The sequence below is a fragment of the Atractosteus spatula genome, chromosome 5 (assembly GCF_055471065.1).
Source record: "Atractosteus spatula isolate fAtrSpa1 chromosome 5, fAtrSpa1.hap1, whole genome shotgun sequence".
In the NCBI taxonomy this organism is placed as follows: Eukaryota; Metazoa; Chordata; class Actinopteri; order Semionotiformes; family Lepisosteidae; genus Atractosteus; species Atractosteus spatula.
In genome coordinates, this window is record NC_142710.1 from 22,342,688 (window position 1) to 22,357,679 (window position 14,992).

Genomic DNA, 14,992 nt, shown 5'->3' on the forward strand with positions numbered 1-14,992 from the left:
AAAGCTTTAACTTGCCTTAAGTTCTAATGTCATTCGTGTTCAAGTTGTAAATGGTAATGTAAAATTTAATTTGTACAATTGAATGTTTATTGTAAGAAAATTGTGTTGTGAGTCATAATGCTTTGCTTTTCCTTATTTACCCTGCAGCTCATGTTTGTACAAGAAATAAAGGCAAAAATGAGATCTGGCACTAGTAGTGTACTAGTATGTGCCACAGAAGTCAAATTTAATTAGAACATCACAGTGTGTGTTGTGTATGTACAGCATGATGGGTCATGTCTCTAGGAAACGGGTATCCAGGTTAAGAATTAGAGGACAAGTTTGGCAAAATTCATTCAAATGCACCGCATTGCACCACTTCATCTCTATGTACTGTAGGCCGGTTGTAGCAAACTGCTAACTGTATCTATATATACAGGCAAAAAGAGTGGTTTAATGTTAATGTATGACTTTGTATTGATAAAAATAATGATGGCATTGCATGTGCTTCATTTTCATTTATAACAAACTTCCTTAAATTAAACAAAACTTTGTACTATATATAATATATATGATAACCTCCAAGTCCTAAGTAACAAAGGTAAGATTTTTTTTTAATTTGGAATCACATTTCACAGTTTGACCATAAGTTTATTTTACTGTAAGACTAGAAACGTATGTTGCAACTGATTAAAAACACCCCCCCACCCACGGGTTTATTGTGTACTGTCTTTTTATCATTCACTAGTATAATATTGATACACATGTGTTTGTTTATTTTTGGTGAAATGTGTGCCACTCAATAGTAGAGTAAACCAAACTGCTTTTTTAATGACAGGGAATAGTAATGTTTTTAACTAAGCTATGTACACAACCTCCTGAATTATATTATTTTTACATAGCTGTTCTGTTCCTTGGGCACCAGGGATTCTCTTTTTCAAATGTAGGTCTTTCCTGTTTAGTAAATATTAAATATTTAATTAATACCCTTTACGATATATGCATAATTCACACTTCATATATCTTTGAAGTGATGCAATACATTCCCTGAGCTATAAATAACATATATAAATCATTTATCTTTCTTATCTTTATAGTTTGAAGGTTTCATTTCAGTTACAGTACCTCCCTTGGGATAGCAGACCCTTTGAAAAAAGTACCAGGATTAAATATGATTTCATTCAAATACCTGAATTTAAAAAAAAAATCTAATATTTTTATTTCATTAAGGTATTTGAATCCCCATCATAAACCCCTTATTGGTAAAAAATTGCTAATCATAATCTGTTATTCACATATATTTAATATATTTTGATATTTTTAGGTACTTCTCAGTAGGTTGTTACAGAGCTGCAGTTAAAATCAAAATATGTTGGTCAATAAGCAAACATGTCTTTAATTTGTAGTTTGATTCTGCAGTATTAAATGACTAAACAATAAGTAATACATTATTATTAAATTAAATACATTATTGTTTACTTTTAATATGAACATCTATTCATCAGCATCCTTGGAAGCAAATCCACAGAAGTGTGAGTTTTGCTTTATGATTTATTTTATGTTGTGTAATTTTTTTACTTTATCATAATCATTTCATATTGACGTATTTACTTTTATTTTAACATAAAATACTCAAATTTAAGATCAGATATTATCATCTATGCACAAAAACTATAATTTAATATTCATTCATGCACATTTCTTACAAAAAGCAGCCTTCTCTTTAATGCAGGTGAGAATGAATTAATCACTCTACAACGCCACTATCACAAACTTGAAGTCCAGAAAAAAGCAGAAGAGAAGGAATTCTGTTACACAATCCGAAAGCAGAGGTATGTAACTTATAATCCTCATTTATACCAAAATTGTGTACAGTGAAACCAAGGTAAAAAAATCTAAATTTTGAGAAGGAAGTTTGAATTGTCCAAATGCAATTTCATGGTGTCCTTTGGAAATAATGTTTAAACGTAAAAAGAAAATGTTTTCAGTTCTGAATATGTAAATGGAAAAGTACATTTTTAAATCCATAACAAAAACTAGAAGATTTTGGATATGTGACCAAACTAAAACTTTATACTGAAAGATGTTTTTCCATTTGCTCCCTTTTTTTTAAGTCAAGGCTTAACTTTACCTATTGACTTTTTAGAATTAATTTCCTTATTCCTGGACTATACAGGAAAGATGTCTACATGTTTTAAGACAGATAATGCTAAGAAAAAATACATTTGCATAACAGCAGGATCAACACCTTATAATTTTTCTTGCAAGCAGTCTTTTGTCTACAAACTCAAAACATGTACTGTACACTTCTTAAATGTTTAAACTACTGTACATACTGTAACAAAATGTGCACTCTGCTCAAGGTAAATACACATGTATAAACGGGCTGAAAATTATTTCAGTTTCAATCGATGTTCTGGTTATTACGTAGTAACTATAAGTAGTTATGTAGTTATTGTATACACTAACTAAAATGTTCTTATTTAATTTATAGAGAATTACTTCAAAAGTTAAATAAAGAAAGAGAAGAAATTTTGATCAATCTCATGGGAAGTCACGGCCAAATTAAAGTGTCCAAAGAACACAAGGTGGCAATTGCATTAAAATCATTGCTTGAGAAAAGTGAAGATGTTGATGACAAAATTAAGAATGAAAATGAAAAACTGTGGGACCTTGACATAGAGGTACTGATTTTTCACTTTAAGGGCTCTATCACTTGCCCCAAAGAGGGAAGGAGCATTAGAGCACCATGTCTCAGCTGTGGACTGACTAATCTCCAGACTTGATCCCTGTTAGGACATGTGGGCCGTCTGATTCTAGTGAAAATTTACCAGTATTTACAGGTATCATCAGTACAATTGTATTCAATCAGTGGAATAAACTGATTGCTTATCATTAACCACACATACTGTACTGTGCCAGTGCTGTGAGTGTAAGTCAATAACTAAAGGGAATTTCTAAAAGAGATTTGGTTTATTTTTTGACATGGTGCTCTTTCAGATCCACACACGACTTCAACTGTTTCACAAGGCTATGGATCCAAATATAATAAAATGCAAGATAGGTGGTAGAAGTAGTTCAAAACCATGCTGCTCAGTACACTCTATTTTTGGTCTTCCCAAGAGAACATTGCTATGCTACAGGATGGTGTCCTGTCTTCTTCCTCAGGTCTGCAACCATGCAGTGAAGGCAGCTCTCCAGGGTCAGAACTTCCATAAGTTGTGTAACAGTGACAGAAATGTTCAAGGAGACCAATTTTAAAAACGAAACCGATTTCCCCACTTGTAAATTATATTTGCAGGATAACTCAAATTTTACTTATCCTCACATGGATGAATGCTCACATGTAAAGAAAGCTTTAACAATGCAATACAAGGAAGAATTATTTCAGACAGGGCTGGTGGGAGGAGTGTTGAAGGAATGCAACTGCAGCTGGACCTTGGCTAGTTATAAACTCATTTGCTGAGTAATGATGATTACTAGACACGTCTCCCTGAGGAAAAAAAAATCAGGGGGATCCCTATAATGCAAAAGTAAAACAAGAAACCCCAGTATAATAACTTGCACCACCATCCACATAAATGCAAAGCCAGCTGTGTATTCTGTGCATTTCAGCGCATGGCCATCAGCTATATCACTCTGCAACTCACAAATGGCAGCCCACTGAAGCTCAGCATGTGAGAGCCTGGCCAGTACCTGGATGAGAGACCTCCTGGGAAAAACTAAGGTTGCTGCTGGAAGAGGTGTTAGTGGGGCCAGCAGGGGGCGTTCAACCTGCGGTTTGTGTGAGTCCTAATGCCCCAGTATAGTGTCGGGAACACTATACTGTAAACAGGCTCCGTCCTTCGGATGAGACATAAAACCGAGGTCCTGACTCTCTGTGGTTATTAAAAATCCCAGGGTATTTCTCGAAAAGAGTAGGGGTGTAGCCCCGGCGTCCTGGCCAAATTTCCCATTGGCCCTTATCAATGATGGCCTCCTAATAATCCCCATCTATGAATTGGCTTCATTACTCTGCTCTCCTCCCCGCTGATGTCTGGTGAGCGATCTGGCGCACTATGGCTGCCGTCGCATCATCCAGGTGGGGCTGCACATTGGTGGTGGTGGCTTTACCTGTAAAGCCCTTTGAGTGGAGCGTCCAGAAAAGCGCTATATAAGTGTAATTAATAATAGTAATTAATAATAATTAATAATTATTAATTATTATTATTATTATTCAGATATCATTACTTGCTTACGTCAAGTCACTGCATATACAGTATATGTATACAGCTGAGCACATTGCTCAAGGTACATTTGTACTGTAAATGAAAATTCTAATTTTGAACTACATTACTATTAGGTATATGCATAACACTCTTTTTTAAACTCAGATTTGTGTTTAATTTTAATTTTAATTTGAGTTTCCAGAGCCATAATCCCACTATTCATGCTGATAAAAATGTAATTACATACTGTAGAAGTTTTCGCATATGTAAACTGGGACGTACAAATGCCTAAGTCTATATGAAACCTCTGATATTATGTTTTCAGGGGAAAGAATGTCTTGAAAAGTGAATCTATTATACTTTTGCATTGAGAACCATCTGTGAAGTGATATAGAGTGTGAAAGCCTTCCTTTTTACCCTACTGTACTAACTTGAGAGCATATAGCTAAGGATCTAAGTCTCAATTTCTTTGCTGATTAGAACCCTAAATTTATTAAACTTTGAGCTAAAACTTTTTGGTTGTGTAATCCTTTAGAATTCAGATTTTCTTTCCCTTGAAAAAGCTATTTAATAGTTTCCTTTTGAATTTTAAATGTGGATGTTTAGTCTTTAACATTAATTTTAAAGGCTATTTAATTCCAAACCTTTCTTCAGGTGTCAGGTGTTTTTATCTTTCAAATGCACATTTTGAGCAGATTTCTGAGACTCAGAGACTTATACACAATGTACAGTATAATTTCTGCATAAGGGTGAACAGGTTTCAGGTTGTCCCTTGAAACCAAGGTCCCTTAAGTTTTACTTTTGTAAGGCCAACCTAATATAAAAAAAATGTAATGAATAAGTAAGCATATGTATAAAACATTTTTTTTTCATTTTCGTGAATTCTCAGTAAACTTAATATATAATATTATACATATAATGCTATGTTGCTGGTATCCTTGTAGTAGGGTATTTTTTAAAAAAAGTAGGTATTTTGAAAAATCAGTTGACATGGCAGTCCCCAAGGACTGATACTTCATGGAGCTGCATTTAAAACTGAGGCAGCATATCTTTATGCAAAGAGTTGCAGGAGTTTGAAACAGGCTACCTGGCCATGTTGTTAAAATCAATATCCTAGCTTCTTTAAAGAAACAGCTGGATAAGATTCATGGATTGAAATACTAACTACCAAATGGGCTAGATGGGCCCATATTTGTAACCATTCTTATGTTCTAGCCACTGCATTACACAACTTCGATTCAATATATTTTTATATAGCACCTTTCACAACAAGGTTGTCCCAGGGCACTTAAAGCTGTGTGACAACATATGGCGTAACAATACAGAAAGAGAAAAGGCCAGAAAAAGCCAGCGGAGAGGAATCAAAAACTCCTCTGAAAGGAGAAAAAAAAAACCTCTAGGGGTCCAAGGTCAACTGCCTGCCCAACCCCTCTGGGCATGCTAACATTATACAATTGTAAAAATAAGTACTAAATGTGGAGTATGATGTCTTCCATCATGTCCTTCTGTGTACCAGTACTCCATGCAGTTCTCTGTAGACCAGCAAATCATCCTAAACAATAGCTTTATTCACAGTGTCCCTCTTGGATCCATGGCAGTGATGCAGCATCCAACAGATGGTGCCCAGCACGGGCACCATGAGGACATGTGTGGGGGAGAATAGGATAGTTTGGTCAGAACACAGTATCTACTTGGCAGGCCAACACCGAGACACAAAATGTAATACGTTTTCAGTCTAGATTTAAATCCTGAGATTGACTCGGTATCTTGTACATAGGCTGGCAGACTGTTCCATAAACTAGGTGTCCTGTAGCTAAAGGCTTTACCGCCAACTGTTTTTTTATTAATATCTGGAATAAAAAAAAAAGACCTGCGTTCTGTGATCTAAGTGGGCGACTTGGATTGTATACATTAATCTGCTCCATTAAATAGAGAGGTGCCTGACCTCTGAGAGCCTTATAAGTAGGTAAAAGAATTTTGAAGTCTGCCCTGTACCTAACAGAAAACCAATGGAGAGAGCTAAGTATATAGTAGGTGTGATGTGGTCATACTTTCTACTCCTAGTAACACTTCTAGCCGTCGCATTTTGAATTCACTGTAAGGTGTTTACAGTGCGATATGTGCTCCCTGATAGTAGGGCATTACAGTAATCTAATCTGCTGTATACAAAAGCATGTATTAGTTTCTCTGTCTTGAGTGGAGATAAAATACCTTAGTTTTGCAATGCTTCTTAACTATAGGAAGCACGCCTTCGATACTGCATTAACATAAGTGTTAAATGAGAGCCTTGTGTCTAAGATGATGCCTAAGTTACGTGCTGAAGTTACCCTCAGAGTTGAGTGCTAAAGTTATAGCAGTCCTATCCGCACTGTTTCCTCCTAATAACAGAATCTCAGTTTTGTTAGAGTTGAGTCACAAAATGTTTTTACACATCCAAGACTTTACTTCATTAATGTAATTAGCTAAGGTGACAATGGACGAGTTGCCATTAGGTGTAAACGAAATGTATGTTTGAGTGTCATCAGCATAGGAATGAAAGTTAATATTATGCTGTCGTATTATCCTACCTAGCAGAAACATGTACAGGGAGAACAATACTGGTCCGAGCACTGATTCCTGTGGTACCCCAAATTTGACTGGTGACAGTGACGAAGCAGTACAATTATTAGATATTTGAACATAGTGAAACGGTTCATTTAACGGTTAGTTAACAACTTATGGACGGTTCCACATAAGCCAACCTCAGACTCAAGCCTGTCTAACAAAATACACTGGTCAACTGTGTCAAAGGCAGCACTAAGATCTAGGAGCACAAGCACTGTTGCATTCCCTGCGTCAGTTGCTAAAAGAATATCATTTACAACTTTTGTTAATAATAATTAATAATTGCTTACGCTTATATAGCGCTTTTCTGGACACTCCGCTCAAAGCGCTTTACAGGTAATGGGGACTCCCCTCCAGTACCACCAATGTGCAGCATCCACCTGGATAATGTGACAGCCATAGTGCGCCAGAACGTTCACCACACATCAGCTATCAGTAGGGAGGAGAGCAGTGTAATGAAGCCAATTTATAGATGGGGATTATTAGGAGGCCATGATTGGTAAGGGCCAATGGGAAATTTGGCCAGGACGCCGGGGTTACACCCCTACTCTTTTCGAGAAACGCCCTGGGATTTTTAATGACCACAGAGAGTCAGGATCTCGGTTTTATGTCTCATCCGAAGGATGGCGCCTGTTTACAGTATAGTGTCCCCGACACTATACTGGGGCATTAGGACCCACACAAACCGCAGGTTGAACGCCCCTTGCTGGCCCCACTAACACCTCTTCCAGCAGCAACCTTAGTTTTTCCCAGGAGGTCTCCCATCCAGGTACTGACCAGGCTCACACCTGTTTAGCTTCAGTGGGTTGCCAGTTGTGAGTTGCAGAGTGATATGGCTGCTGGTCAATGCAGTTTCAGTTCTGTGGCCTGGGCGGAAACCAGATTGGAATTTCTCAAGTATATTATTTGAATCCAGATAAGACTGAAGTTGGGCCGCAACTATTCTCTCAAGAACATGAGAAGCTGTTAAGAACCTGTGGATCCAAATTTGGTTTCTTAAGCAGCGGTCTAACAACTGCTACCTTAAATTGGTTAGGTACAATGTCTGATGTAAGGGACAAGTTCATCATACTAATTATAGGTCCTGCCAGTACTTCGAGGGAATCTTTAACTAATTGGGTGGGGATGGGACCTAGTGGACAGGTGGTTGATTTTGTCTTAATTAATTTCTTTAGTTCATGTTCATTAACTAATTTTTACTAGACTTCTTTGTGGCTTGTTTGTGTTTGAAGTCTGTTATATACTGTTGTATTGGCCTTATTTGTTAGACTAGCTATTGTCCTAAATAGGTAGCCAGGACTATTTTTTTTTTGCTTTCTATAAGTTCAGAGTAGTAGGCTGAACAAGCTCTACATAGGGCTTTCTTATATTGTTGTAGGCCAGTGGTTCTCAAATTGTGGTACACGTACCAGTTGTGGTACGTGGAGCGCCACCAGGCAGTACCCCTACTGATGTACCGTGTCGTAATAATCTTCTCCTTGGCAACTACAGAGGGTAGTCGAATCTCAAAAGTAATTAAAAAGTGGTCAGAAAAAGAGTTATCCATGGGATGGACTAGTATATGATGAATATCAGGTCTAAGAGTGCTAATTAAGTCTAGTGTATGATTGTACCCATGTGTTGGTCCTGTTATATGCTTCAACTTTAGAAGCTTTTGAACTTCTACTTTTGCCACCAACTCAACTCAAAAATATTCTGTCAAATCATTCTTCTGTACTTGTTCAGAAGTTTGTGAAAGGGAAAATATGTAGGGTGTTTTTTTCACATTTTTCTCCTAATCTTAATTGCACATGCTGCTGTGCTAACTTCTCTTTGCCAATACTTTAAGGCTTCAGATGCTCATTTGTTGTTGGTTCCAAACCCCCTTTTGTTCGGACAAACATGCCTCTAAGGAAGGTTTACCATTAAGGCTGCCCTGCCTGTCATATACAGTAGTTACTGGTCTCTGATACAAGAATATATCCAAATGTCTGTTTTACTGAATATTTAATAAAATAATAGGCACAAGCAGGAATTTTCCACTGCTAATAACTATTTTGTCTGTAATTCAGCAATATTTTTACATTTTTTTCTTCATTCATGGGTTCTTGTAAACCTCATTGTCTTGGTTTTGCTTTCTTTATGATTTATGTTGTGTTATATTATGCTCTTTACACATAAGTAAGGATCCAAAACATTTCTCAAAGATGAATTCTTGTACTGTTCAGTGATCTCTTGCCCTATCCAATCCATGGATACAACCCTGCAGCTGTTAAGGTACTTTACTAATTCTGGTAACTCTTTGCATGTCTGCTCGATCAGGTTGTTGAGATATGTACCATAGGGTACCCCAGTTATGAATTCCTATTTTTTCAGTTTTCTCACTGCACTGAGAGCTGCAGGAGTCTGCCATATTTTTTATCTAAAATTCTATATCAATTATACCATATTATAATGTAGATTAAATACATTTGTAAACTGTAAACAAAAAAATATTTCCTTTAATTGTATGTTTGATTAGTTACACATTTCCTTTTTTCTTTGTTTCAGATCAATGAAGTACAAAAAAAACTCCAGAAAGATCGAACAGGCTTTGCCCTGAAAGAAGATCCCAGCAGGAAAATACAAAGGCTAACAAACCAGTTAGCACAGGTTGGGTTATTATTATAGAAGTAGTAATATTTATGTAGGCATGCAGGTAAAGTATACAGTATGTGTGTTTATTCTGCAGTTTCATTTCTGGCAGGACAAAAGGGGAGCTCAACTGTACCACCACCCAAAACTTCCAAAAAAGGATTAAGTTGAGAAACAGAAGGAAAATTAAATTAATCTGGCACCAGTATTTAACAAATGCACAAAACCTCAGACCCTTCCAAAATACATTCACAGAACAATGTAAATAAGAAGGAAATTTACAAAGTTGTTCTCACCTCATTCCATAAAACATGACATGCATCTAATATTAAAAGATTTTATTATTCACATGAAGTCAAATGCCCTGCTCAGTACATCTACAGGGAGTTTTCATTATACACTCAACCCCTGATTTTTAACTTAGCAATTTTTTTAAAAGATGATTAATTTTCCTAAGTTTGAATTTCCCTAATACACATGGTGTGCAACTTCAAAAAAATTGCCTTGCAAAAGATTGGATACCTAAAAAGAAGATACTAGACTTTGAAGTTCATTCTATGATACATGAAGGGAGTACAGCAAACTACAATATCTTTCTAGAGTTTATTTTAGTTGGCATAGTTTGGGCTTCTGTTTGTCACCACTGGCATCTCCTTAAAACCAGCCACATAATCTCTTCTACAGGAACTTAAAATCAGAAATACTATGAATTTCTTTTTTTTTCTCCAATACAAAATTGATTTTATACAAAATAATTTATTTGCAAAGACAGAAAATAGTCTCATCTATTTAATTATGAATCATTAACTTGTCAAAGCACTTTCAGAGCACTTTGTAAAACAAAGTTGTATTGTGTTTTCTACAGTTTCTTCTAACCCGACTGCTCATAGTATTACCACTAAAATTAAGTCAGTAGAATGTTATGCAGTTCTGATATATCAAAGCTGTGACTTATGGTATTTCAGGTTTTACACTGGATTCATTTTCTGATTTTCGATGTTCTTTTCCAGGATTTTGTAAAAGCAATCTACATTGACTAAAAACATTCTTTTAGATCTTTTGTTATGTTATATGTCAGTTTAGAAAACAGAGAACTGCTTGGTGTTGCTGCCTAGCACTTGGCAGCATTTAAGAGAGCAGTTGGTTTAAGTTCAACTACTACTGCAATTCCTTTGCATTCTGTAGAGCATATTTCAGTATACTTAAAATGATTAAACGAAGTAGTGATTTTAAATTACTACTTCCTTTAAGTATATATAATAATTAAATTTATTGTTCTTAGCATAGAATTGTTGATGTGTTTCATAATAAATCTACTAAAACATTGAATGACTGATATCACTTTATTTTATTTTAGGGGATATAATTCATGCATTTTTTAGAATTTTTGAAATTCACAATTCAGAAATACATAAATACAGTGAATCAATAACACAAATCAACATCAATAAAGCTACAGTACATCAATACAGTTACAGTACAAATGGCAAGTAAAGTATATAACTTCAGTTAAAAACGTGCAATTAAGCATAGTTAAAGTAAAGGTCACATATTACTTTTATAATACTCTTGCATTCTATCATGCTCTCTTAGTATATTAAGGTATTAAGGGGTTTATTTCTAATACCTTTGAATACTTTGGATTAGAAGCTACGTGGATTGTTACTTTGGATTAGAAGCTACCTGGCTGATCACTTTATCTTACATCACATGAATTGTTCTACTTCTTACTGTCTTTTAAAAGATACCCCAAGTTAAAATGGAATTAGCAGCTATTACATCTTCATTTGATCAAAATTTAGAAAAGCAGATTCATTCCCCCACGCATATTCATTATTATTAACGTTAATTATTTAAAATAACATAGTTGTGTTTATTGAACACATACAGTACTTTACATTTATACCACTTAAAAATACTTTTAAAATAATCAGCCACACAAATACCTGTTTTATAGTTTACACTTAGATGTGCAAGTTTACAAGAGCTGAAGATATTGTTTAACAGAAGTTATGTGTCTTATGTCTCACTTTTGCTAATCTTTCAGGCAAGCAAAAGATTCTGCTCTGTATTATCCAGCAATTCGAAGTTACGTCAAGAAATACAGACCATGCAAGGAGAAAAAGAGAAGTTTCAGAAGTTGTATGATAAACTTCTTCATGTGAGTGTGCCAAGCAGTCAGCTGGGCCTTTTATTAGAAACCAACCCTAAATATGCCAACCCTATTTAAGAAATATAAATATTAGAAACATGTAAGGTTACTGAATTCTTAATGTTCTTTTATTAGATGGTATACATTATATATGATATAATGTTATAATTATATACAATTATTATATAAATTCAAATACTTTTTAGTTTTATATTAATCGACTGTTATTAATGATTGTGAGTAGTAATACATATTTTTTAAATTAGTACATGAACTCTAAAATACAGATTGTTCAGATAAGCACTAGGCATAGATACATTTTTGGGGAATTCTACAGGAACTACAGGAAACTCGAAAAAAGGCAGATGTCATCCTTCAAAAGGGAAATGAATTCCATCACACAAGGTACAGTACTGAAGTTTTTCTGTTATTACTCCCCACAATATTTCTTTTTGTGACCTTCTTGTCATACTTCTACCACATTGTTTATTAAAGTTAAAATACCCAATGGATATGTTTTCCCATGGGACTTCCTTACTTTTGTGCCTCTGACTTAAAGCACACTTTTATTTGGACATAATATTTGTTGATGGTGTATAGAGATAATTTAGAAAACAAATACTGTATTATAACTGGGTTAAATCATATTCTAAAATATAAATTATACAAATTCTAAAGTGTACTAAATGTGTTCTCCTGTAATGATTTAAAAATGTGTCATCCATGTAAAAAATAAAACAAAAAGTAATATTCTGAAAAATAGTGATCTTGATTGACAGCAATAAACCAAGTTTAATAAACAGGTTTATTTGGTATCCTGATGTTCAGAAATGTAAGAAATCTGTCCACCCAATGGAACTGCTGTTGTCTGGCCACTGTTACTTCTCATTAAAACAGCCATCTGTGACCCCTTTATTGTCTTTCACTTAAAAATAAAGTCCCCATGTGCATTCAAGGTGGTGACATCTGCTGTATTTGACAGTTCATGCAAAATGAATTTGCTGTTACTTCTTGAGAAAATGCTTATCATAACAGTGTCAACATTGATCCATGCAATGATCAGCAGGAATTCTTTCATAATCTTGCAAAGACAACATTATTAGTAGAATTTTGTTTATTCTTCCCCTGGCACTTGGGTACCTTTGTAGTATACATTAGTTGCATAAACCATTATGCTCATTCAAGTCATTTCTTAACAGTATAGGCCTAATTCAATAGAGACTAGATTGACAGTGATAGGTTGAGGTAGATGGTATATTTCTTAGTCTATACTGTATATTAGGTCCAAAGGCTCTAAACATATTTTCTGTGCATATTCCATAAGATTCAATTCAATTCAAACTTTATTGTCCCCTAGGGGAAATTAGTTTTATGGCACAAACACAACACAGTGACAAATAAACATCACCAAAAGGGAAGAGAAAACAGTAGTGTTACAGGAGATAAGAAACAAGAGACAAGGTAGTTACTTTGCATTGTTTAAGAGTGTAATTTCACGGGGAATGAAAGATTTCCTGAGTCTGCTGGTTTTACACCTGGGGGCACAGAGGCATCTCCTAGAACACACTCCATGATGCTTTTGACTTTCTTAATCACTCTCTGTTTGTAAAGGATACTTAAGTTGATTTGATTATTCCTGAATATTTTTACCACTATATTCACTAATTTAGCCAGCCTATTAAATTACCGGTACATATGTTGCCAAACCAACAAGTGAAGCAGTATGTTAAAGACACTTTCAGTGAATGATTTTAGTTCAGTGAGGTCCAAATAAACAGCATGCAATAGTGCCTTCAGCCGGTGAAGGGATTCCATCAATTTTTAAAAGTGAAGTTTTTTTTAATTGTAGCTGACATGACATTAAAAATATGTTTGTACTAAGTTTACTTAAAAGTGCAATGTTAAAGTTGCCAGGACCACCATACTATAGACTATTATCTAGACTTAAAGATACCAGGATTATAAAGCACTGATATTAAAAATGAAAATGGATGCTGAAGTCTGTATCAAACATAATTTAGCACCGATAAAGCTGTAAATTGAAGCATGGTACTAAAAATATTCTAAGAGTTATTTTTTGAAAAGCTTATTTTATTTCTACAGATCTGTGTCCTTGATGCAATTATTTCTTTAGGTAGAGTGTCTTAATGCTTTCCATTATTTTGATCCCAATCTGTCAGAGACTTGGTATATACAACTTTGGTACTAAGTTTGGTGCAGATGAATACTTTTAAAAACATAAGAAAGTTTGCAAGCAGGAGGAGGCCATTTGGCATATCCAACATATTTGGTTTTTACCGACCAATCCAGTCTTTTCGACAGCATGGCCATGGAGAGTATTTCAGACTCTGATTGCCCTTCTGTGTGGTCAGCTCACCTAGACCATTACCAAGAGGAGGCCCTGGCAATGTGGCTTTTGCTTCTGCAAATATCAGTACTGCATATTTCTCTCTGGGCTCTGTCAAACATGTTTTCTATATCTGATGTTGTTTAAGAAAAAATATAAGTAGTTTTAACCATGTAGTTTGGAGATGGTGTTCACCTTATGATAGGAATAAGTAAAAATATAAAATTTGGGGGCTTCATTCAAATATAAAATTTAAAACGTTATGCCTGTTCTTTATTAAAAAAAAGACATCAAACGTACATAATTACTGTATTTAATTCATTAGTAACTTTTGTATCATAAAAAGACTTTCAACATGTTCAATGGTGCAAAATTCCTTTGAAGGCTCAGACAGTATCGGTTTTAAGTAGTGGAAGAGGTTAATAGGCTGATGACAATAATGTTTGTTGTAACAGAGAAGAGGTCCAGGCGAAAATCTTACGGATTTATGACCAGCAGGAAAAGGATACTGAGCTGTATAATGCAGAAATGAGGGAGATCCAGAGAGAGCTGAACCATGTTCAAAAAGTTGAAGCGTTCCTGCAGGAAAAGACAAAAGAAAGAGGACATGACCAGGAGTTTCTTAAAGCCATGGAGAAAAGAGGTAAACTGCTCTTTATGAAAGAGGACTTCTTCATAAATCATTTGTTTGTATGGATCTACTTATGTATAACATATGAAATATAACGCTATATCATTCAGCTTTTATTTTCCAAATACTATAAAATAATCTTGTTCTTCATTAAGAAATAATATTCAGGCAGTGCCATAAATATATCAGAAGGACCTTACCTGTGCATTAATGGCAACTTCAAAATGTGTCTAAAGAGATTAAACATATACAATATATATACACATAAACAGTTCATTACAATCTCCAATTCATCCTTCCTTAATTTTAGGTTAGCATTTGGATAAAAACAGCATTATTCAATATTGTAGAACTCAATCCAAGCCACCACTATATGCTTTATATTCACATTAAAGAATACAAGTCCTTTTTTTATGAGGACATTACCAAAACCATGACTGGCTATAACAAGTACAGAT

General features: G+C 34.9%; 1 protein-coding gene across 1 annotated transcript; it reads left to right on the plus strand.

Moving 5' to 3' along the window:
- Window positions 1-5,778: 5,778 nt before the first annotated feature.
- Window positions 5,779-14,849, plus strand: LOC148834757 (coiled-coil domain-containing protein 63-like). Its single transcript, XM_088915774.1, has 7 exons — window positions 5,779-5,834; window positions 8,170-8,302; window positions 9,321-9,422; window positions 11,452-11,565; window positions 11,894-11,961; window positions 14,359-14,546; window positions 14,845-14,849. Exons 1-7 carry the CDS (start codon window positions 5,779-5,781, stop codon window positions 14,847-14,849), a joined length of 666 nt encoding a protein of 221 aa, XP_088771900.1.
- Window positions 14,850-14,992: the final 143 nt, after the last annotated feature.

Coding starts and splice junctions, on each gene's coding strand:
- LOC148834757 (XM_088915774.1), top strand. CDS start 5,779: ATGGCAGTGATGCAGCATCCAACAGATGGTGCCCAGCACGGGCACCAT. Junction 5,835..8,169: donor CACGGGCACCATGAGGACAT/GTGTGGGGGAGA, acceptor ATATTGTTGTAG/GCCAGTGGTTCTCAAATTGT. Junction 11,962..14,358: donor AATGAATTCCATCACACAAG/GTACAGTACTGA, acceptor TTGTTGTAACAG/AGAAGAGGTCCAGGCGAAAA.